Source organism: Littorina saxatilis, linkage group LG17, assembly GCF_037325665.1.
Source record: "Littorina saxatilis isolate snail1 linkage group LG17, US_GU_Lsax_2.0, whole genome shotgun sequence".
NCBI lineage: Eukaryota > Metazoa > Mollusca > Gastropoda > Littorinimorpha > Littorinidae > Littorina > Littorina saxatilis.
In genome coordinates, this window is record NC_090261.1 from 60,063,667 (window position 1) to 60,088,632 (window position 24,966).

At 44.3% G+C, this 24,966-nt stretch overlaps 1 protein-coding gene and 1 long non-coding RNA gene across 2 annotated transcripts in view; both read right to left on the minus strand.

Moving 5' to 3' along the window:
* The window catches only part of LOC138951926 (uncharacterized), a 272,464-nt gene that overhangs the window by 228,142 nt on the left and 19,356 nt on the right, over positions 1–24,966 (minus strand). The gene's annotated exons all lie outside the window — the stretch shown is intronic.
* The window catches only part of LOC138951912 (uncharacterized), a 162,577-nt gene that overhangs the window by 14,253 nt on the left and 123,358 nt on the right, over positions 1–24,966 (minus strand). Inside the window, exons 3-4 of the mRNA XM_070323472.1 lie at positions 8,814–9,122; positions 7,025–7,990 (exon numbers count right to left, since the gene is read on the minus strand). Of these exons, the coding sequence (XP_070179573.1) occupies positions 7,025–7,990; positions 8,814–9,122 (1,275 nt within the window). The remainder of the gene's footprint in view (positions 1–7,024; positions 7,991–8,813; positions 9,123–24,966) is intronic.

The following is a 24,966-nucleotide window of genomic DNA, read 5'->3' on the forward strand; positions in this document are numbered from 1 at the left end:
CACACAAAAAAAAACAAAAAAAAAAACCGAGTGCAAAAAACGCAATGAAAGCGAAAGCGCCCGTGTCGCACACTTATTTCCCTGTCAAGTACCTAGGTTTAATTTGTACACATTAGAAAAAAAAGTTTTAAAAAAAAAAGTGATTGCCTACCTACCTACCCTATTTTCTTTGGCTATGTTACCGTAACCACACCTATTTTTTTTTGGCCTAATGTATAGACTTGTCTTCGTGAAGCGATCTTCGTAATGTATAGACTTGTCTTCGTGAAGCGATCTTCGTAATGTATAGACTTGTCTTCGTGAAGCGATCTTCGTAATGTATAGACTTGTCTTCGTGAAGCGATCTTCGTAATGTATAGACTTGTCTTCGTGAAGCGATCTTCGTAATGTATAGACTTGTCTTCGTGAAGCGATCTTCGTAATGTATAGACTTGTCTTCGTGAAGCGATCTTCGTAATGTATAGACTTGTCTTCGTGAAGCGATCTTCGTAATGTATAGACTTGTCTTCGTGAAGCGATCTTCGTAATGTATAGACTTGTCTTCGTGAAGCGATCTTCGTAATGTATAGACTTGTCTTCGTGAAGCGATCTTCGTAATGTATAGACTTGTCTTCGTGAAGCGATCTTCGTAATGTATAGACTTGTCTTCGTGAAGCGATCTTCGTAATGTATAGACTTGTCTTCGTGAAGCGACCTTCGTAATGTATAGACTTGTCTTCGTGAAGCGACCTTCGTAATGTATAGACTTGTCTTCGCGAAGCGACCTTCGTAATGTATAGACTTGTCTTCGTGAAGCGATCTTCGTAATGTATAGACTTGTCTTCGTGAAGCGATCTTCGTAATGTATAGACTTGTCTTCGTGAAGCGATCTTCGTAATGTATAGACTTGTCTTCGTGAAGCGATCTTCGTAATGTATAGACTTGTCTTCGTGAAGCGATCTTCGTAATGTATAGACTTGTCTTCGTGAAGCGATCTTCGTAATGTATAGACTTGTCTTCGTGAAGCGACCTTCGTAATGTATAGACTTGTCTTCGTGAAGCGACCTTCGTAATGTATAGACTTGTCTTCGCGAAGCGACCTTCGTAATGTATAGACTTGTCTTCGTGAAGCGATCTTCGTAATGTATAGACTTGTCTTCGTGAAGCGATCTTCGTAATGTATAGACTTGTCTTCGTGAAGCGATCTTCGTAATGTATAGACTTGTCTTCGTGAAGCGATCTTCGTAATGTATAGACTTGTCTTCGTGAAGCGATCTTCGTAATGTATAGACTTGTCTTCGTGAAGCGATCTTCGTAATGTATAGACTTGTCTTCGTGAAGCGATCTTCGTAATGTATAGACTTGTCTTCGTGAAGCGATCTTCGTAATGTATAGACTTGTCTTCGTGAAGCGATCTTCGTAATGTATAGACTTGTCTTCGTGAAGCGACCTTCGTAATGTATAGACTTGTCTTCGTGAAGCGATCTTCGTAATGTATAGACTTGTCTTCGTGAAGCGACCTTCGTAATGTATAGACTTGTCTTCGTGCAGCGACCTTCGTAATGTATAGACTTGTCTTCGTGAAGCGACCTTCGTAATGTCTAGACTTGTCTTCGTGAAGCGATCTTCGTAATGTATAGACTTGTCTTCGTGAAGCGACCTTCGTAATGTATAGACTTGTCTTCGTGCAGCGACCTTCGTAATGTATAGACTTGTCTTCGTGCAGCGACCTTCGTAATGTATAGACTTGTCTTCGTGAAGTCGACTTCGCCAAAGAAAATCAGGCTTGACAGACGTGCAACACTGAGGTGTTTTTTTCATACGCTTTTTTCGCCCGATTAGGACTCACAACTACTGCTAAAAATGTGTGTTTTCGCTCAAAATCTACAAAGGCCTGCATCCTGCACTACAGACTAACGTTCGTCAATCTGAAGATTGTTGGACACCCCTACCAATACGGCAATAGCAGCTAGTACCTCCTTGGAAAGCAAAGCTATTGGCTGACAAAACGTTTACTATTCGTTTCGTTTTCAGCTGAAACAAGGTCATCACTTTGTGCACGGCTGTTACATTTTAGATATTTGCACAGAAGTGAGCTGATAAAATTCTCGAAAAAATAGGGGGAACACACCTTTGTCTTTTAACAGGCTTAGCCTCGCTGTTTGCCTTGTGTAGCAACGACGACTATTTAGGGCTTCATGTCCTCGGGCTTACATCTTCCTATCTAAGGCCAAACAAAAAAATAGGTGTGGTTACGGTAACATAGCCAAAAAAAATAAGTTAGGAAGGTAGGCAATCACTTTTTTTTTTAAACTTTTTTTCTTCTAATGAGTACAAATTAAACCTACTTGACAGGGAAATAAGTGTGCGACACGGGCGCTTTCGCTTTCATTGCGTTTTCTGCACTCGTTTACTTGGGTTTTTTGGTATTTTTTTGACAAATGTAATAAAAAGTTATGGGGTCGGCCCCCCAAAATAGGGTAGGTCGGGTTACCGTAACCACACCTATTTTTTTTTTTAGGCCTAAAACATGATTTTGTGAATGTTAAATGTATCTGGTATGGTAGCAGTCTAATACAACCCACTATAATAATTTCTAGGTCTAATACAAACCACTTTAATGATTTCGAGAGCAACACGATATAAATCCTGACAGACTCTTTCTCTCGAGTGCCCCTTTCTTCAAGTGAGGAGCTTGTGATGAGCAGCGTTCTAAAAGAACATTATCCACACTTCAATGCTGATGTTCGTCGCCTGACACAGAACAGGTCCTCCCTGTTCTCTCACTCTCTCTCCAATCTCACTAGCTGCACGTGCTTTTTTCATTTAGCTGTCACAGCGCGCGTCGAGTGACATTTCGTGTTGGGACTCTTCAACTCCCGTTATGGGGCTGTTGTGGGCTCGCTCAGGGCGACTGGACTGCGGGGTCTGTGGGGATTTGGGTACAGACTAGATCATGATATTTGGCGGGGATTGTTGTGAAACAGAGAGTGGAAAGGCGCTCAGAACTGTACCCACGGAATACGCGCAATATTAGCTTCCTATTGATTGATTGATTGATTGAGATCCAATGGGGGCATTGACCTGTATTGCTTTTTTTCACATTTCACATTGCACTTTGTTTGGTTTGGTGTTAATAAAATGAGCAGTTCCTACTCTGTTTGATCTTTATGCTTTCTTTGAATAATTGCCCTCTACTGTTCTTCTCTCCACTCCACGCCACTACAAGTAGATTCAACATTGTTACATACTACTGTATCTCGCTTTCAGTTCTTGCTTGGAGCTACAGGACTATCAAGCCGTCACTTTTGAAATCGGCATACTCTGTCATAGTTAGTTCGGCTTTTTCTTTATATCTCTGTACCTTTCTTGTGCCTCGACATATATGTGTTAAATGAACAAGAAAGGCCTTAAGAGGCGAAACAGACGAAAGACAAAATACAAAATGCCTACTAATATAATTAGGTCACCGTCTATTATCCTCAAATGTTTTGCGGAGATCAGCGCCAAGGCTGACCAGTAAGGAAATCAAACAAAACAAAACTCAATCCCAAATAACGGAGCTGAAACTAATATTTGTTCAACTAAAGCAATCTAGCAGCGGGTGCAGCCATTAAAACCTTGCATTTTGGATTTCTTTCTTCCTCCCATACTTAAATTGATCACTAGGGGTGACGCCCGCCCTAGCACGTTGCTAATTCAATCAACATTTCGAGAAAAGTAGAAAAATCAAAGAAGATAACCTTGTTCTCGTTTTAAATTTTTTTTTTAAGTTTCAGGTGCAAGCTAGTGGAACCCCGCCCCTGCAATAAAAGCTGCGCATCACCGCTGCAAGAAACCAAACGGCCTGGGTGGAAATAATCAAATAAAACACAACTGTTTTTTTCAAGAAACAAAAACGCGAACAACATTGGGCAAGAGGGTGCAGTCAGAGTTGTTCAAACAGGCTTTTGTCTTCTGCCAACAAACAATTGCAAATACAGATACTCCACTGCTTGCTGCGTATTTAGTCTTTGTCGCAAAGATGCTGTGACAATGAGCGGGATTAGCAGAGTCTGCTGAGACTCTGGTTTTCTCGTGTCATGTTGGGTGACTGTTCAAAGTGTTCTCATTTCAGTAAATAAAAAATAATTGTGCGCCACAGAGCTGCAAAACGTTCCCGACTCATCCACAAGACAAGTTCGACACCAGCCGAGGAGTGAATAGACAAAGCTATAGAACACATGCCGCTGCCGTGTCTTGTCCTATGCGAAAAGACAAATTCCGGATATAACTCTGTCGAGATATGATTGGTTGTGGATCCGGTGTCACGATTTCATCTTTCGCCTGTGTACATATTTCCCCCTCGACATATACTCAAGACTGAAATGTTGTTTCCTGGTAAAATTAAGAAGTGAAATTATTTAAGGACGAAAAGCATGTCAGTTTCTTGCATGTGAAGAAAATTGGTGGTAAAATTTAATAGATTTCAACCCCCAAATCGAATTCTTCGAAAACGTGTACTGAGTGGTTACGTCCCTCGAGTAAGAAGGAAACATATTAGGATGAATCAAATTTCTAAGTTAAATAAAACAAATTGGTTGGACAAATTTGGCCCCATGAATGTAAGGTACACAAGGTCGCTCATCAGTACTATCGAAGGGTGTTTTTTTGTTCAGTGTAAAGTTTATACTAGATCAACGAGGCCGAGAAGCGAAATATCACCACGGCGAAAGATGAAAACGTCACACCGGAAGAGTTGCTTTCCTTTCGGTTTCGTTGCTTTTCCATTGCAACACTCAGACAAGCAACACGTGACATTGTAGGCTTGCCTCAGTGTTTCTATGGAAACAAGGCAACATAACTCTTCTACAACCCATTAAAAAATGATATTTTCGAACAGCGACTATTCTGTAATCAAGTCTGGATGTGGCTGCTGAAACTAACTCATAGCGCAAGAAAAGGGTTGCTAACTCATAGCGCAAGGAAAGGTTTGTTCATGATCGTTCGTAACAGTGGCTGGTTAATATTCACGGAACCAAGTTGAGGATATTCACTCACTGTCAGAATAATGCAAAGTGGAAGTGAAATACTTAATTCACTGCTAGCTTTACTTAGCATGACTAAATTTACTCTGTTTATCTTTATCTTGCATAAAATGACAGCGATCAACGTGGGAAGCACACACCTCATGTATTTGATATTTACTCCTAAACGTCAATTAAAGTGATACAACGGATCTCTTGTCAACAGTGTGCATTCTGACCGAAATGTCCTGTAAGTGTATCCCGTAAGCCACCTCTGTCTGAGCCAATCACACCGGGCAATAAAGAGATAAGTGGGACACTAAAAAGCGAGGAGAGGCCGGCTCTAAAACACCGGTCAATTCCGACGGAGAGAGACCCCTATCAGCGATCGAGCGTTTGCTCGTAAACTTTTCTTCCTTCGCCCCCCTTATCAGCCTCCTTGTTCTCTTTCGAACTACCCCCTCCCCCCCCACCCCATCTCTATCGATTTTGAGATATCTCAGCGGCTTCAAGACAATGTGTGTGTGTGTGTGTGTGTGTTTGTGTGTGTGTGTTTGTGGTCGCGTGCTTGTGTGTGTATGTCTGTGTGTGTGTGAGTGTGTGGCGGGGGGGCTGGGTTGTGGGTAGTGTGTGTGTGTGTGTGTGTGTGTCTGTATGTGTATGTGTGTGTTCTTGCTTGCGTGCAAACTTACGCGCGGGGCGTGCGTGCGAGCGAACGAACGAACGTGCGTGCGTTTTCGAGTGTGCGTGTGTGCATGTATGGGTGTGTTGGCGCGCGCGAGCAAGGGGCAACAAAGACAGTGGGAATGGAAGAGGGAGACGAATCGCGATGACATAACAGCAACATAACAACACAATCTTTCCCCGAACAAAGAAATACCCCATTCCTAAGCTCACGGCGTTGCTTCAATCCTAACGTAATTGACACTGAAGATGTGCGTTTTTTTGCCTCCATGTCTGAGGCCAAATTTCATCCGGGTTCAGCAGTCTGCAAATGTTACGTAATTTCCCCTTACTCAGTCCGTAACGCTTCGCTCGGGCTTCAGTCGGGTCGTCGTCGGCGCTGTGCATTCAAAGCGCCATTTTTAAGGCTTCGGAGTGACAATGACAGGAATATTTATTGGCACGCTGGCTCGATATGGCGGTGATTCATTACAAATATCTTGGACGTTCTTGTTAATAGTCTTTATTTCTTATTTTTTTTCTTTTCTTTTTTTCTTTTTTTGAATGATCATGTCGATCTGCGATGTTTGCCTGGTGCAGGTCTGAAGCAATAAAACTGAATCCAGACAAAAGATTTGTTGCACTCTTTCCCCAAAGCAGTGTATCATATTATATCCGACAAACTTTGATTTGATTTATAGTATTCCATGCAGTCGGCACCGGTAGGTCTTGATTGCACTTTAGATTTATTGCTCAAATATAAAAGTTGATGCCGTAACGTATTACTTCCATGTTGAACTTTCCCAGATGTAATATAAAGATAGCCAGTGTGTAGGAAGAAACTATACATAAGATATTAAAAACACCTTCTGCAAAATCGCCAAGTTAGATTACAGAAAGACACAATAAGACAACAATGAAACGCAAAGAAACAGAACAGTTCCAGAGAGAGAGAAAGAGAGAGAGAGAGAGAGAGAGAGAGAGAGGGGGGGGAGAGAGAGAGAGAGAGAGAGAGAGGGGGGGGGGGGGAGAGAGAGAGAGAATAATGGGAAAGAAAATGATAACATGTGTGCGTGTGTTTGCAAACTAGAATGAAAGACAAGAGAGTCAATCGAGTATCTAAAGGGTCACACAGGTATACACTAAAACAAAGAACGCAAACAAACATACAGAAACACATGACAGATGGACAGACGTAGACTGAACCAGAACGACATCATTCAAATAACAACCAGGGTCGGTGTGCACGAGACGAGTTCAAAGACTTTAGTCCGGAATAACCTGTATTAAGGGTACACTGTATCCCGGAAGAAAGTCTGTAACCTCAATCCTTGCATACCGGCCAAGCTATTTCAAACTGTGCGTAAAGAACTCACCTGTGCCAAACACGCCCCGGTGCCATTGTCGGGAAACATAAGCCTGAGCGCCTGTCTCTTGAACTCGATCAGACATCCGTTACAGTGTTCACAACACACTCCACCCTGCAGCATGCGGCCCTCCCCCCACATAGACGACGACAACGACGACGCCGGAGGGGGCGACAACACTTCCCTCTCCACCACCACCCCGCTACTACCACCGGAAGCGCTGCGCCTGACGGGAATGCAGTCACGTGACGCCGGCGACAATGGCCGCTTGCTGGAGTGGAGGGAGGCTGGGGGAGAGGCGCACCTGCCTGCCACAGCAGCGTCCGAGGTGGCGGGTCGCCCGAAGACGAAGGACAAGGCTTCTCCTCCTTCTCCATCACCGTCAGCCCCACCACCCCCATCCCCGCCGCGACGACCCCCGACCTGGCAGGTGAGGGGAGACATGGTTCCACGGATGGGATAGTTCTGGGCGGACTGAGGCACGCAGGAGGAGGAGGAAGGGGGGGAGGAGGAGGCAGGCATAGAGTGTTGGGCGTTAGAGGAGGACGAGGAGTAGGGTGCAGGGGCAGAAGTAGACCCCGGCACTGAGGCACTGGCGACACGGTACTGGTTCAAATCCACACCGCACTTTTCAGGTACTCCGTGAGCCGACGCGGGAGGCGAAGCTGAAGACACTACCACCATGGACCCTTGCACTCCATGCGGTTGCTGCTGTTGTTGAGGATGATGATGCACGATCTGTTGTTGCTGGGTGTGCTGCACATGGTGATGGTGTTGACGTTGTAGCTGTTGGCGGAATCTTTCGTGATCCTGGGCGGAGACACAGTAGCTTCCTTCCTCCCCCCTACCCCCATCCCCTCTCCGGTGCGCGTGGCTCGGGGGAGGGTCTGCTGCCTTGGGTTCGGGGGCCGAGTGGACCGAGGGGGGAGGGGACGCGCACAGCCCTGTGGCGTAAGGCGTGACTGGGGTTCGATCCTGGAAGAGAAGTATGCATAATAGTGTCACTGGAAGAATCTCAGATTTAAAAAAAGTACTTTCAAAACGTAAAAGTCTAATGTTCGTTAATAAATGTTTTCACTGTCGGTTGGGTTATATCCAGGTGCTTCCTACTTTCTAGTAACAGACGTACAGGCAGACCTACAGACAGACAGACTCTCTCTCTCTCTCTCTCTCTCTCTCTCTCTCTCTCTCTCTCTCTCTCTCTCTCTCTCTCTCTCTCTCTCTTTCTCTCTCTCTGCGCCTCGGTCGGGCGGGGACGTAGCTCAGTTGGTAGCGCGCTGGCTTTGTAGCCAGTTGGTCGTTATCAGCGTGGGTTCGATCCCCACGTTCGGCGAGAGATTTATTTCTCGGAGTCAACTTTGTGCAGACTCTCTTCGGTGTCCGAACACCCCCGTGTGCACACATGCGCACGAACAAGATCCCACGTTCACAGCGAAAGTCTCATGGCTTGGAAAACACGAAGACACGCATGCATCATCTCTCGTCTCCAATTATCATGATCGTATTTCGATACTTTGACGAGACAAACCCAATGCTGGTGTGTCGAAGAAGACAGCCACAGCGGGCTTGTTCGAATCAAAGTATCACACCATATCTTCGACGTATTACCTATACCTGTCCCAATATAGACCAGTTGGTCTAAGAGGACGTTAAACCCTAATAGTCAGTCAGTCTCTCTCTCTCTCTCTCTCTCTCTCTCTCTCTCTCTCTCTCTCTCTCTCTCTCTCTTTAAACGACGATCACGACCATCACCACCACTACCAACTACATCACCATTATCAACAGCAACACAGCTCACCTGTCTACCAGCAACATGTTGCACAGGTGGAGGGTGGCGCCTGTCCTCGCTGCCTACCCCGGGTAGCCTCCTACCCGAGTCTGGAGGAGAGCTGTACCCATGATCCAGCCGCTGCTGTGCCTGATGTTGTTGATGCTGGTGCTGGTGCTGGTGGTGATGTCGTTGGTGCTGATGGCGATGGCTGGATGACAATTGTTGTTGTTGTTGTTGTTGTTGTTGTTGTTGTTGAGGGGGGTGGGGAGGGGTGGAGCGCAGGTACTGGGGGATGGCGGTGCGCGGGGGGCGGGGGCGTTCCAACCCCTGCTTCATCTGCACACACAGAAAACAAAAGGTCCATTAAGATACGTAGACGATGAGAATGTAATGCTATTTTAAGCTTTATTGTTTGCATACAAAGGGCAGGAGAATAAGCAGAACTGAAACTAGAAATGACAAATGACAGAAACACACAAACAAGCAAGCATTCACACAAACAAGCAAGCATTCACACAATTCAAACAAGCAAGCATTCACACAAACAAGCAAGCATTCACACAAACAAGCAAGCATTCACACAAACAAGCAAGCATTCACACAAACAAGCAAGCATTCACACAAACAAGCAAGCATTCACACAAACAAGCAAGCATTCACACAAACAAGCAAGCATTCACACAAACAAGCAAGCATTCACACAAACAAGCAAGCATTCACACAAACAAGCAAGCATTCACACAAACAAGCAAGCATTCACACAAACAAGCAAGCATTCACACAAACAAGCAAGCATTCACACAAACAAGCAAGCATTCACACAAACAAGCAAGCATTCACACAAACAAGCAAGCATTCACACAAACAAGCAAGCATTCACACAAACAAGCAAGCATTCACACAAACACGCAAGCATTCACACAAACAAGCAAGCATTCACACAAACAAGCAAGCATTCACACAAACAAGCAAGCATTCACACAAACACGCAAGCATTCACACAAACAAGCAAGCATTCACACAAACAAGCAAGCATTCACACAAACAAGCAAGCATTCACACAAACAAATCTGTCAGCAAGACCGCTGATTGCACCTTAATGTCCGGTGCAAATGCCCGTAACCAACAGAATGTTCGGATTATGTTCTCTTCCGATCGAATGCAAGAAAGAACAAGTCGCGTAAGGCGAAAATACAACATTTAGTCAAGTAGCTGTCGAACTCACAGAATAAAACTGAACGCAATGCAACGCAGCAAGACCGTATACTCGTAGCATCGTCAGTCCACCGCTCATGGCAAAGGCAGTGAAATTGACAAGAAGAGCGGGGTAGTAGTTGCGCTGAGAAGGATAGCACGCTTTTCTGTACCTCTCTTCGCTTTAACTTTCTGAGCGTGTTTTCAATCCAAACATATCATATCTATATGTTTTTGGAATCAGGAACCGACAAGGAATAAGATGAAAGTGTTTTTAAATTGATTTCGAAAATTTAATTTTGATCATAATTTTTATATTTTTAATTTTCAGAGCTTGTTTTTAATCCAAATATAACATATTTATATGTTTTTGGAATTAGAAAATGATGGAGAATAAGATGAACATAAATTTGGATCGTTTTATAAAAATTTTTTTTATACAATTTTCAGATTTTTAATGACCAAAGTCATTAATTAATTTGTAAGCCACCAAGCTGAAATGCAATACCGAAGTCCGGGCTTTGTCGGAGATTACTTGACCAAAATTTCAACCAATTTGGTTGAAAAATGAGAGCGTGACAGTGCTGCCTCAACTTTCACGAAAAGCCGGATATGACGTCATCAAAGACATTTATCAAAAAAATGAAAAAAACGTCCGAGGATATCATACCCAGGAACTCTCATGTCAAATGTCATAAAGATCGGTCCAGTAGTTTAGTCTGAATCGCTCTACACACACACACAGACAGACAGACATACCCCACGACCCTCGTCTCGATTCCCCCCTCTATGTTAAAACATTAATTTTAGTCAAAACTTGAGATTACACAAAGACGCAAACACCAAGGTAAAGACAAAATACCCCGAGGTGAACGACAAAGAAGTCAGGTTGAGGAGCGAAAAATAAACTTAGCCGCAATTAATGTTGTCTTGTAGGTCAACACTCCAGCCCCCCTCACGTGCTCTGTTTCGGCAGCCTCCTGCACCTACCCCTCCCATTCCCTCTTCCCACAGTGGAACCCCCCCCCCCCCCCCCTCCAATCCCACCCCACCCGAATCACCCTCTACCAAACACTTATCGCGAATGACATCATCGTCAGGTAAGCGACATGAGGTCATAGAAACCGGAGATACCTGTAAAAACAGTCCTTCGCGTCTCATTACGACCCATGAATTCCCGATGAGGCATAAAGTCGCCACTAAAGTCAGTCGTCACCTGTCGCAATCACCTGAACGTGAGCACGTTAACCTCGGGTGAGGGCGGTTAGATTGGCACTCGCACTGTTTTGTTCAGTCTGGGGTGTAAAAATGGTTGCATGAAACACATAGGCTACAAATAGAGCTAGGAACTCTTTCTTACATCTTCCATCCCTACGGCAGACACTGAAGGGTGTGTGTGTGTGTGGGCGGGGGAGTTTGTAGGGAGCACAGAGATATAGACAGGAGGCACGGAAGGGTGTGTGTGTGTGCGTGTAGGGATGGGGGGGGGGTTGTAGGGAGCACAGAGATATACACTAGTCTATATCTCTGTGCTCCCTAGTCTATATCTCTGTGGTAGGAAAACAGCGGAAAGGAGGTTGCTGTTGGGTACTGTAAATCTACACTTTTTACAGCAAATTACATGAAATACATCGTCTAGACACCTATGCCCCCTCCCCCCCCCCTACACACGCCCATACCGCTTTAACTCACGCTCTCTCTGTCTGTCTGTCTGTCTGTCTGTCTGTCTCTCTCTCTCTGTCTGTGTGTGTGTGTCTCTCTTTGTCTCTCTCTCTCTCTATCTCTCTCTCTCTCCCTCTCTCTCTCTTTGTCTCTCTCTCTCTTTCTCTCTCTCCCTCTTTCTCTCTCTCTCTCTCTCTCTCTCTCTCTCTCTCTCTCTCTCTCTCTCTCTCTCATCGTAAAGGATAATGCCTCAACAGATATGAAATTAAAAATGCTTAACTTTCTTCCACAGGAAAAGCATCTTAAGTTAAACAAAGCCATTATCATGCATACATTGTATTACGGTAAAGTACCGATTTACATTACATCATTATTTAATAAAGCTACCGACAGATATGGATCGGTCAACTTGATCCCACCAATTCCACGAATTGACCTGTATAAAACCAGTCTGGCTTTTTCGGGTACATCAGTTTGGAATTCACTTACATCATCCTTTAAGCACTTAAAGTCATTAACAAGTTTAAAAAAAATGTGTTAAAAAACACTTAATGTCTGAGTAGTTTAACGCGTTTTGATTTACCACACTTAGTATTACGTCAAAGATATGCTGTGCATTGTATATTGTGAACATATTTTTGTTGTACTATCGCTACATGTTTGATTGCTACCAGCTTGTACTTATAATTACCTGCATAGTATGCATTTGATTTTATGAATAACCACATATATATATGTATGCTCTTCATGCCTCATCATCATCATCATCATCATCATCATCATCATCATCATCATCATCATCATCATCATCATCATCATCATCATCATCATCTTTATCATCACGTGCTGAAGTTTTCCGATCTCCTTTTGTTGGTTAAGTTTTTAATTTTTAATTCTTTAATTTTATCATTGTGTACTGTCCGTCCCAAGGACAGATTGTAAGAAAAGGCGTAGCCTTAAATATTAATCCTTGTTAAATAAAGTTTAATTCTCAATTCTCTCTCTCTCTCTCTCTCTCTCTCTCTCTCTCTCTCTCTCTCTCTCTCTCTCTCTCTCTCTCTCTCTCTCTCTCTCTCTCTCTCTCTATCTGCTATTGCGCACACCTGCAAGACAAAATACCCGCAAGCAACAGCACACAGACGACCACATTAACCCTTTTTAACTACCAAAAAAATTAACCATGTCTACGCCTCCAAATAGACGAAGAGTATAAGATGAAAAATGACAAGACTCGAAAATCTCCCCCTTTATTGCACTTCCTGACATATAACTCCTATCCTGCCCAAACCACACGCTGATCCAAAAAAGACTTGTTTCGCCCTGGCACGAGCCTCGACTAAGTCCAATGTTTTTGCAAAGGCTGACCCGCTAAGACCCTTGTTTTGCCAAATAAGCCAAGGAGAAGGCTAATAGTGTACCGCATGATCGCGAGTGGCTGCAGACAGCCTCGCCACGCTATCAGAATTGGTAATCGGAAGTTCAACTGAACTGTAGTGGATAGTGCACTTTAAGGGTTCAGGGTGTATTTGCTGGATAGACAAAACAGATCTGCCTGAGGTGAGAATTAGATGTACCCAGTTTAACCCATACGTGCCCAATAGGAACCCGATTGCTTCGAACGGTATGCTGGGCAAAAATGCAGGCCACAGCGGATGAAAGAAGCATCAGTAGACAGAGAGAACGACGGTATGCATACAGTGCACATGTTTCACAGAAAACATAGTTTTTTCTATATTACAAATAGCTAAAGAAGTATTTCCAAAAAACAGCTGTAAGGTATGGTGAGGATGGTCGGAGTGGGGGGGGGGGGGTATGGGGGGGAGTGTGGTGGGGGTGGTGGCGATGTGGGTATTGGGGGGTGGGGGTGTCAGGATCACGGTTAATATCTTAATTCCAAAGGAAAAGTAAGCAGATGAGAGTTTTGGTCAACTTAGTCTGAAAAAGCAGAGTTGGCGAGGAGCGAAGCAGAACAGTGTGCAGAGATTTGGGGTTTGAGTCACTCAGTCCTCGCTCTCTGTCCCCCCTTCCTTCCTCCCCGGGGACCTCTTTCAATCGCCGCATCAGCTCCTGAATCGACTCTGTGTCCTCCATCCCCATTTCCTTCAACACCGCGCTTGCCTTCCCCCTGCCCCCCCCCCCCCCCCCCCCCCCCCGTTTCGAAGTTTGCTCTCATTCAATGAATGCCCATTGATGGACTTATTCTCAAACCAAAGAATGACGTAGTAAGTACTGTCCGCGTATCTTGAATAGTTCAAGACAGAAGGTGAAATACAAACATCCATTGACAAAATACACTAATCATTACCGACTTTAAGAAAACTGACGATCACTTTCTTTCTTTCTTTCTTTGGTGTTTAACGTCGTTTTCAACCACGAAGGTTATATCGCGACAGGGAAAGGGGGGGAGATGGGATAGAGCCACTTGTTAATTGTTTCTTGTTCACAAAAGCACTAATCAAAAAATTGCTCCAGGGGCTTGCAACATAGTACAACTGACGATCACTGACAGCGCCAAAAGTACAATAATACGAGAAAACACACGATTCCAGCCTCCGGGTAAACCGATGGCACAACACGCCACATGCATCAAATCCTCAAACCCCAACCCACACACACAAAAAAGACACACCACTATAACCCACCACCATTCATTGCAACGTCAAGTTGCAACACTGAAACGACAAACACAATCAGCACGAAACGAAGCGTGCAAGCCACAAGCTACAGACAGGGAGGAAGGAGGAAAAAAAGGAAAGAAAGACGGCGCAATCTGGAATGGAATGGAACAAAACTGTGCATCAAGCACTCAGGATGGCTTCTGTCAATCCTCGGAAAAGCCGCAGCCACGCTCTGACGGCTGCCATTTGTTTTCCCTTTGTCTTTTTTCACGACCCGCCGACACTAGCGTGTTTTTCTTTGTCTCCCACTGCCCCTTCTTTGCCCTCTTTTGCTTCTCCACGCACACAGGAGGTGGGAAGAATAATATGGTTCTGTCCTTGATGGTATGATGACTTGTAACAGACTGTAGAGGACCCACACATCTCTGATTGCAAGGACCTCTGTCACTATGGTGTAAGGTTTATTCTCAGTCTACCTTCTTATCAATTCTTCTTGTGTTTTTGACACTCAGCTGAAGCCAATGACAAAGACAACCAGATCAGAAGCAAAAATGTAAACTAAGGAGGTAGTATTCAAACTATTCGTGCGGCGCGACTCAGTATGTTCCGGAATTCGAATTTCCAATGAGAAACATAGGCAAAGACGCACTATTTCAAACCCATTCTTTAAAGAAAAAAGAAAAAAAGTGTTCCACTGACAAAAAAATAAATAAAATAAAAATAAAATAAGGACAAATAAAGGAAGGGGAAGGAACGGCTTTCTGAAGCAACGACTACCACTCCCTAACAAAATCAACCTTCTTCACAAGTCACGATAACTGCAAAGGAATTTCATGCCCCCACGTCTTCAAAATACGGAGAAGAAAATGTCCTTTTAATTTGACATGGCATTATTCATCTGTCATGAGCAGGAAGAGACAAGAAGGGGCAAGAAGAAGACGGAGGAGAGTTCCAGAAACTCGTTATAATTATCACAAAACACAAACCAGCGTTATTAATCAAAACTAATAAGAGGGCGAAGGAGGCCATTGAGAAGGGGAAGATAAAACGAACTAATTAATTTGTAATGCCCCGCGGTCTCAAGGCGAAGGTCAGCTTAAAAATAAAAAATTAAAAATAAATGGACGCGGCAGGGGAGACAATTGATTGCGCGAGTGATGTCCCCTAGCGACCCGCGACGCGAAGGGTGGTGACTCACATTGGGTAATCTGCAGCAGAAAATTCTTTAATTAAAGGGACTTTACTCCGCCCCCCTGCAGACTGCTGGCAGAAAAAATGACTATCTGCTCCGCGCTGTGCCGTTCAATCCTGGACAAAAACAAGGGGAATTAACTTGTCCAAAGTCTGCACCAGTTAACTCCCTTTTTTCGAGCTTGTGAGCTGAGTTTCCTGACGACGGCAATCTGAGAAAAACTGTCTGTCCATGATCTTGCAAAGTTTAAGAATGTTGATTAGTTTTCTACAGAAATGAGTCTTCATCATTATCAACGTAAAGGTAGGTCATCCCACGAAATGAGAGGATCCATGGAATCTTCATCATTATCAAAGTAAAGGTAGGTCATCCCCAGAAACAGATACCCGTGACAGAGATAATCACGAATCCTGTGCGTAAAACTTCAGGTGATCCCAATTAACCAGAGAGCGATTCATTTCTGATAACTTGTCTTGAATTATATTAAGGGCAAAATGAATAGTGTATCGTAACTAATCACTTCACTTTGAAACCGCAGCTGTCTGAGACGCTGTTAGACGATCCTTAAAAATCGCCCTCCTGATGATAGTTATAGCATTAAAAAAAGAAGTACAAATGACATTAGCTTTCCGTGCTACGATTGAACTACTCTCTCTCTCTCTCTCTCTCTCTCTCTCTCTCTCTCTCTCTCTCTCTCTCTCTCTCTCTCTCTCTCCTCAGTTTTCTAACGCAACTTCTTCCCATGCACCCAATCCCCCAACAGCTACAGCTAGAAGTAGAAAGGTTGGAGACGAGTAAAATGGAACCCCACGCCCCCCCCCCCACACACACACACATTTTAAGACCCCCCGATTTAAGACTTTCTCAGTTTTAAGACACCGCTTTGTCAAACTTCTGTTCATTAGCTCTGTAAACTTTCCTCTATTTCAAGATTCAAATCAATTCGAAACTTGATGTCCTGAGAGTTTGTGGAGGTCTTAAAAACAAGGGGGAAGCCGGTGGAGCGGGCAGGGGAGGGGTGGGGGTGGGAGTGGGGGGATGGGAGTGGGTGGGGGGGGGGGGGCGGGGTTGTACCACGATGACTATCTCGGTCAGTCACTGTCTGCACTCTTAACCATCGTGTCCTCGCGAAGGCAGCCAGTGCTTTTGCAGAGAAGGGGGATATGAATTAATATGACACCCTCCACGACATTTTTATTATAATCCGGGCTTGCTGTGTCCGGGTCAGAAGTCGAGCAGCGACCCCTGTCGATCAGTTTTCACAGTTCGCACAACTCTCCCCTCAAGTTGTTGAACTTGCGCTCTTCACAGCATGCGGCTAATAAAGGCGAGAGGTAAAAAGAAAGCAAAGTGGAGAGAGAAAGAGTGTGTGTAGTGACCGTTTTGTGACTGACAGGTAAATTGCATGCTGTACAAGTGCACACACCACCCCCTACCTCCCCCAACGTCATTCCCCCTCCCCGTAATTCCCAGTAAAATACCTTGCTGGAATGCCTTATATTCGAAGGAAAGTGCTATGTAAAAAAAAAAATAAGGCTATAGTATTTTGTTTGTGTTGGGACTTCTGAAAACTGTGAACTGATGATGTGAAACTTAAGAGTGAACTTGAACTAACACCGCAGATAAAACTGATCAGCGAAGGGAGTCAGTTGCTCATACATTGAACTTAGGAACCGTCACTTTTGCTAACCGTAATCATTCTAAATATAGACAGAGTAACTATACACATGAACATTACCATGCGTTGCAGTATACAAAATTGACACAGTGCAATACTGAAATTCACTGATTCATTCTCCGCCTTCACCACAATGAAGCTACCTCAACTGGAAGTAACTGAGAACTGAACACTGTCGCGTGACCTTGACGTATTTTTTGCTGACAGTTCAGTGAATAATCGCTGCACTCAGTCACAGTAAATTCAGACGCCGTATAAGCTGTGGCACTTTCAATTGCCGATGCTGCTGCGATTCTTATCCATCGTGGTTTCCCGCGGGCTTAGCTTCATCTCCCGGCACGGTCGTATTTGATCTCACTTTATCCCACAAGAAGCGTCTAGCCTGCCGACGACTTCAGCTTCAGCTACATTGGTGTGTTGCAGAAGGCGCTATGAAATGCCTTCCGAAAAAAAAGGTTAATTTTTAAGAAGTGTCTCAAATTAACTACCTTCATCAACAGTCCGCCATGTAGTTATGTCCCTTGAACGTAAATATTGGGATTATATAATTATACGGATTGAATCGAATTGCAAGGTCAACCTTATGGGTTTTAATTACGATTTTCCTTCTGTTTCAACACGCTCTCTTTTAATTTGGGACACTATATTCTTGAACATTACCGAACAAATATCATGAATAAATGTTGTTGCAAATGAAAAGCCTTAAGATGTAAAAGGAGGAGGGGGTCCTTAAATTTGGGGGTGGGGGGTTACAATGTAGGCTCCACTGTATTCCAATAATCCAGAGACAACGCGGTCAGTGAACTACCTGCACTAACGTACACCACGCACAAGCAAGGGGCGTGTCGGTGTGAGCGGATTAGGAGGAAACAAGGCTCGAATCACGAAGACAGCAGGCGATTCCGCCCCACACCCTAATGTTCGATACATTTAGATTAACACTTAACCGCTTTCATTGTCTATCACAGCACGAAACAGCGGTAGCAGGTACACTAAAGCAGGAGTCGAGAGGCATCATGCAGCTTGATCGAGAATGAAGATGTCAGAGACAGTGAGAGATATCACCAGATTTAACATCACAGGATTGTATTTGGCCCAAAGTGCTAAAAGCATAAGGAAAACGGACTGGCAAGCTAAGAAAATGTATATATATGTCAAAACAAAACATGGGGTGCGTGGAACGGGAAAGGAAGATAAAAGCAATGTCTGAGTCGCATGAACTGTATTATGAGTGTGGTAAAAATCTAAATTTTAAAAATGCACGGGTACTAACCATAATACACTCAAAGTAGTGGGGGGGGGGGGGGGTAGGGAGGAGAGATTATGGTGGGTTTTTTTTAGGGTGGTAGGTTGGGATTGAAAAGGGAAGGGATTACCCCGTGTGGTACTTCTCTCGATGTCTGTCTGCGGCGTGTCTATCAGATGGTTGGGTGAACTATTGCTGTCATTGTGTGTGTACCAGGAAATACTGATGTGACCTTACGCTGTGTATTTTTATGATGATCGATCGTGACAGGGAATCAAGAGAGTCTGGGCTATCAATTGTGGATGGGTTACGAGTTAATAACCTCTCCGATCGACCTCTACAGCTGTCAAGAGAACCGTGCTGGGTTCTCTGCATGTTGTATAAGGTCATTGATCAAAGTTCAATGAAAACATGTTAAAAGAAACATCAATTGGTGGAAAAGTCAATCTCTGTCCTGTCTGTCTGTCTGTCTGTCTGTCGCTCTCTCTCGCTCCCACTCTCTCTCTCTCTGTGCGCGTATGTGTGTGTGTATATATGAGTGTGTGTGTGTGTTGTGTGTGTGTGTGTGTGCGTGCGTGCGTGCGTGCGAGCGTGTGCGAGCGTGTGTGTGTGTGTGTGTACGAGCGTGCGTGCTTGCGTGTGCGTCTGTGTGTCTGTTTGTATCTGTGTGTGAGCGTCCACGGGATGAAATAGCGGTGTGAAAGAAATAGACAAAATGAAATACGAACAGTCACACAGCGGTTTTGCCATGAGCAAAGTGGTACCACCTGAATCCTGCTGAATTAGATGCCGTACAAAACCTTTACACAAAAAGTCTCGAGCTCATAGAAATAATCTGAGACAATAAAGCTTCAATTCCTTCATTATGCAGCTGGTCGGACAGTCATAGGAAACTGTCACTTTAACTGCCTCTTTCACAAGGAACTCTATTCAGCAATAACGGGTTAGTCTTCATACTGGCATTGTGGAAAAGACTATAAAGCCATTCATTGGAGAGACAAAACAATTAAATTGTCACCTCTCAACTCAATTTCAAAACCTTAGTCTAAAAGACAGACAGAAACATTACGCGCACACACACACACACACACACACACACACACACACACACACACACACACACACACACAAACAAACACACACACACACGCACACACACACGCACACACACACACACCGGCACAACTTTTGCTCCCGCTTGAGTTTCTAGAAGCTCTGTGTTGCCGGAACAAAACGCGATCAACTCCAGACTTCATCTGAGCAGCCCAGCAAACGAAAGTAAGAAAGCGAAGGAGAGGAAAAAGCTAGGAATACACAGTCAGACAGAAAAAGGTCTTGAAAGAAACCGTTTAAAAAACACCCACAAATTTACCAACACGGTAACAGACACTACAGGACGAAACCAGCAAAACAAAACAAATCTTGCATTGCCGTCTCACAGAGACACCCAGAGCATCAGCCGGTTACCCACAACACAGCCCGCCACCACTGTCACGGTTGTTACCCACAATCCTGTACTCAGTGAAGCGTTTTTCAAAGACAAGTGTTTCGTCAACTGCTTCCGACAGCCACACACAAATCTCTTATTTCTGTCCGGTGCAAAATTATCGATGTTCTACGGGCATGCCTTCATTTCTTTTCTGTGTCTCTCTTCAGTTACAGAGCTAAGAATGATCTTTCTTCAAAAATGATTTTTATTAATGAATCAATAAAAGAGGAGGGGAGAGATACAGAGACAGGAGACTCAGTGTCAGAAAGAGAGAGAGAGAGAGAGAGAGAGAGAGAGAGAGAGAGAGAGACTCGGAGAGAGAGAGAGAGAGAGAGACTCGGAGAGAGAGAGAGAGAGAGAGACTCGGAGAGAGAGAGAGGAAGAGAGAGAGAGAGAGAGAGAGAGAGAGAGAGAGAGAGAGAGAGAGAGAGAGAGAGAGAAAGACTCGGAGAGATTGGATTGGATTGGATTGGATTGGATTGTGTAATTGTGTAACCAGTGATTTGGTTTTTACAATGGTAAAAAAAAGAGAAAATGTACAAAATCAGCATTTCACGTAATCGAATCAAATGTATAACATGGTGTTAAATATTTTTGGCAGTTGCTTGCTAATATAGTCACCTCACCATATAGATATACATCGTAGCAAACAGTGTATCAACCATGAAAACTTTCTGGTAACGGTACATTTTTCATGTCACGAATCAAACATCAAGTCTCTTCTGCCTCGCTTTCCAAGCCAGGAATAGATATTTAGCAAAACTTACGGCTTTTGTTTCGTCGCTACCTTTCAACTCGGAGAGAGAGACTCGGAGAGAGAGAACTTTGAACTTTGAACTTTATTACAGGAAAGATAGCATTAGGTCAGTAGGACCTTTCTTACAGCTAGTCCTGATCTAAGCAAAATGGTTATAATCGAAATGGGAATACATAGGAACAAACTTTTTATGATGAAACGCAGACACACGCAATAATAGTAATATAAGAATAAGATCATTCTTTACAGACATGTGATATATACAGATATCACAATACGGGCAATACAACCATACATTATCAGAACACACACCAAGTTGACGCAAGACACACACATGCACATTTCAAAAGGATAGAAGGCATACATACGTTTGAGCAACCAGGCACATTACATTAAAGTGATGTTTGAATGTATTTTTGCAGATGTGTTTTGAATGTTTTAAGGTTACTGATCGATTTTAAGCATGTAGGTAGGGAGTTCCAGACATAGGCTCCCGAGTATGAAAGACTAGTTTTAAATATGTCAATGCGTGGCTTCGGGCAGGCCAGATTATGCTTGAAGGTGGAATACCGAGAAGGAGAGAGAGAGAGAGAGAGAGAGAGAGAGAGAGAGAGAGAGAGAGTGAGAGAGAGAGAGCGAGACGTGGAGAGAGGGAGAGAGACACAGAGAGAGAGGCAGACAGACAGACAAACAGACAGACAGACAGAGAGAGAGAGAGAGAGAGAGAGAGAGAGAGAGAGAGAGAGAGAGAGAGAGAGTGAGAGAGAGAGACAGAGAGAGACAGAGAGAGAGAGAGAGACACACACACACAGACAGACAGACAGAGAGAGAAAACAGACAGTCAGACAATCGTCGGACATACCAACAGAGAACAAACAACAAACCCACATTCTGACTTTGGAGGTGGCGATGGGGGGGGGGGGGGGGGGGGCAGAGAACCATTGTACTGGGTAATAGCCATGCAGAGTGTAATTTACCTCTGGATCAGTGACGAAACTGCAAACTCCCATGATTCTCACAAACACCACTCTCTACACGGCGATCGGTAATCCTTTGATAGACTCCATACATCCCACACAGATCACAACACCACTGGGCCTCATTACCACCGCACTGACACACATCCACAGTTTCAAACAACAAAACCCTTTCTGCAACAGAATATTTCACAATCCAACACAAAGTCCGAAAAAAAAAGAATAGGCCTGCGTCTTGCATTCCTTTCGAGGTAAACAGATTATTTAACCGAGAGTAATCCTCATTGTTTTAGATTTTATGGCTCCTCCGATACCTTTGGTTTGTGAGTCTCGAGAGACTGTGCCATTTCGGCGCGTGTTGATTTCGCTTTGACAGCTCTTGGGGGACTTGATGGATTTGTATACACTTGGAAAAACTGACACACACAAAGCTGGGTACTCACAGTGTAATTAGTTTTCGTGGTTTTTTTTTTAAAGATTACTGGGTCATTTTTGTCCGCCTTATTTTTGGAGGGGGGGGGGGGGGGCACAGCTGATAAAGATGAAAACCTACAGAATTGACCATGTCAAATTAACGCTGGAAGTGATTAACGAGCTCGTAAAGCTACACTTCAGATACCTTACACTTCGGTGTCACTTTCTCTTTCTATAGAATCTAATAAAGCACAACATATAATATTATGCTTTTTGTATCTTCTTTTTTTTTGTACACAGGTATATATCACAATGCATCCAGTTCACTGTCAGCGAAAACTGACACAGCTTAGCTGCAAGGTATCCGGTATCACAAATTCAGCTTCAAACACCCTTTTTCATTAAAGAATAGTGCACGTTTTCTTGACTTTTCTTTTAAGTTTGTTTCTGCTTCACATCCACGCAAAAATCTTGTTTCACACCGTGCTCCAATTCTACCACAAATCGAAAGGCTCCGTAAACTTTTCCTTCAACAAATCAGTCCACACACACGAGAAACTTGAACACAGACTTCTGCTTTGACTCCACGCTTGTACAACTCCGTCTAAATCAATGACTTGACAACTTCTAGCTTGGCTCATTCATAAATGACGACGTATCCTGACACAACAAAGAAAGAGGTCACACACAAGCCAAAAGGTAAACTCCTGTGTCTTGGCTGAAACGCCGCGACTGAAAATCTCGCTCCGTGCATCACTCGGCATTCTTCGCAAACTGACTGAAACATTCTTCGCTGGTCCACACGGTCAATCGCGTGCGCGCGTGGGTCTGTCAAAGCTACGGGAGGGTGAAAGTTGAGACGGGGAGGGGCGGGGAAGGAGGGTTGAAACGGTCGAGGGGTGTGGGGTGAGGGGAGGGGGAACACCCGCTGAGCGAGAAAACGGGTGTGCTCGAGTATAAAACTTTTGACTCAAACCCTGACTTTGCTGTTCCTTTGCCTTTTGGTTTCTTTGTTACTGTTGTATCAACTTCTTCAGTGTTTTCATGGATGGTGGGGGAAAGGCGGGGGGCACAAAAAAAAACCCGGGTGTGTTACCGTTAGAATAAAACTTTCACTCTAACACTGACTTGGTCTGTTCTTGCCCTTTTCTGTTTCTTTCCTGAAATGTCAATCTCTTCAGTGCTTTCATGGAGGTGTGACTTACTGTTTGTTGAAGCCTATTATCTCCTCTTTCATCACAGTCTAGACATTCCAGTTTCTTCGCTGTGTTTGCTCTTACGCCATTACGCCCTTTTGAATGAAACTTTCAAGCCTGCGACAGTGACAAAACAGTTTTTTTACCGTTGCCTTTCCGACCTCTCAGGCTTCAGTCAACTGCACAGCTTTTGTTTATAATAGTGCATTTGGTCGGCATCGTGAGCACATCTTTGCTATGCATCATGCTGTTACGAAAATTATTTGAGCAAATGATGGTGAAGATGAAGAACAAGACGATGACGACTGATGATGGTGACAGTGGTGGTTGTGGTGGTGGTGGTGGTGGGGGTGGTAGAGGTGATGAAGATGATGACGATAGCACTGGGGGAAGGGAGAGGGGGGTCACACATATGAGACTCGAAGGCCGCGATGATTTGGTGCGACCGTTCAAGTTTCTAAAACTGCTACTCGGGATAAATACTTCGAGTAATTGTTGCTGTACTGTTCCCTAAAACGAATAAAATATAATGGGCGAAACGCAGACGCTCCACATACAAATACATGTATGTACTGACGGTAACAACCCCACCTTCACACCCTGCCCCTCCACATCCACCTCCAACCCCAAACGCGCAACACGTTCACTCACCTGTAAACCCTCCCCACCCGGGACAGGTAAGAAGATGAAGCTCAATAAATCCTGACCCTCCCCTCCCTTGGTGCCTTTGATCCAGCGGAAAGCAGCCGACAAGCCGCACTCACCTGGCTAAAAGTGGCCGGTGACTTATCTCTTCCTCTCTCCTTGCTCATCTCTCTAGTAGCGTGGCGTGGGTATACTGGTTTATACCAGGGCTCTTTTCGCCCTTGACTCATCTTCGGCCACTTTACCTTGCTCTTGCTTGCTATCTTTGTTTGTTGGATAGTGATACTTGTGATAGGGGGATGCGTGTTCGTGTGAGTGGCTTGTACCTGCATTAAGCAGTCGGGGTTGATAGTACAATGTACAGTTTATCCCCCCTTTTAAGACCCTCCCCCACCCCTTCCCCCATTTAAGACTGTTCTCCTTGTACAAAAAGTTGTTTATTTAGATGGACTGTTCATTGCTTCTGTACCCCCAAAATCTCAAAATGTTGGTGATCTGCCTATTTGGTGGAAAATCTTAAACTTCCAGAGCAGAACTCGAATGGTCATCTTCAAGGCCAAGGGTGAGGCTGAGAAACCTGCGCCGATACGTACAGAGCTGAATACTGTCAGGTTTCAAGATTTCACACGCAACCATCAGAATGCTTAAAGGGTGAAGAGAAAACGGGAGGACGAAGACGGAGAAACGGAAAAAGAGAATAATAAGGAAGACGATAAAGCGGCATCTTACCCTCATCCTAAAAAAATAGATTCTTCGAAAGCATCAGATCTAGAAGGCTTGAGGAACGAGGAGAAGACTTGAAGAACGAGGAGAAGACAGGAGAAACGAAGGAGAACAAATGAAGACATGAAGGGGAAAATCTAAACCCTCTTCCCAAAAAACTAAACTCTTCCGCATCAACATTTTTGGTTCTCTTGAAATCCTGATAATTGCAAGGCGTCCTTTACGGCTTTAATACTGGCCTCTGACTGATCCTCCTGGAATGTTACACTTCTTTCCAGGATCTGGAGTCCATATAACCCACCCCCCCCCCCCTCCCGCTATCTTCTCTTCATACTTTTCAAGACACGCTCTCCGGAAAGGGCCCTAACCTTTGAATCGCCACGATACTC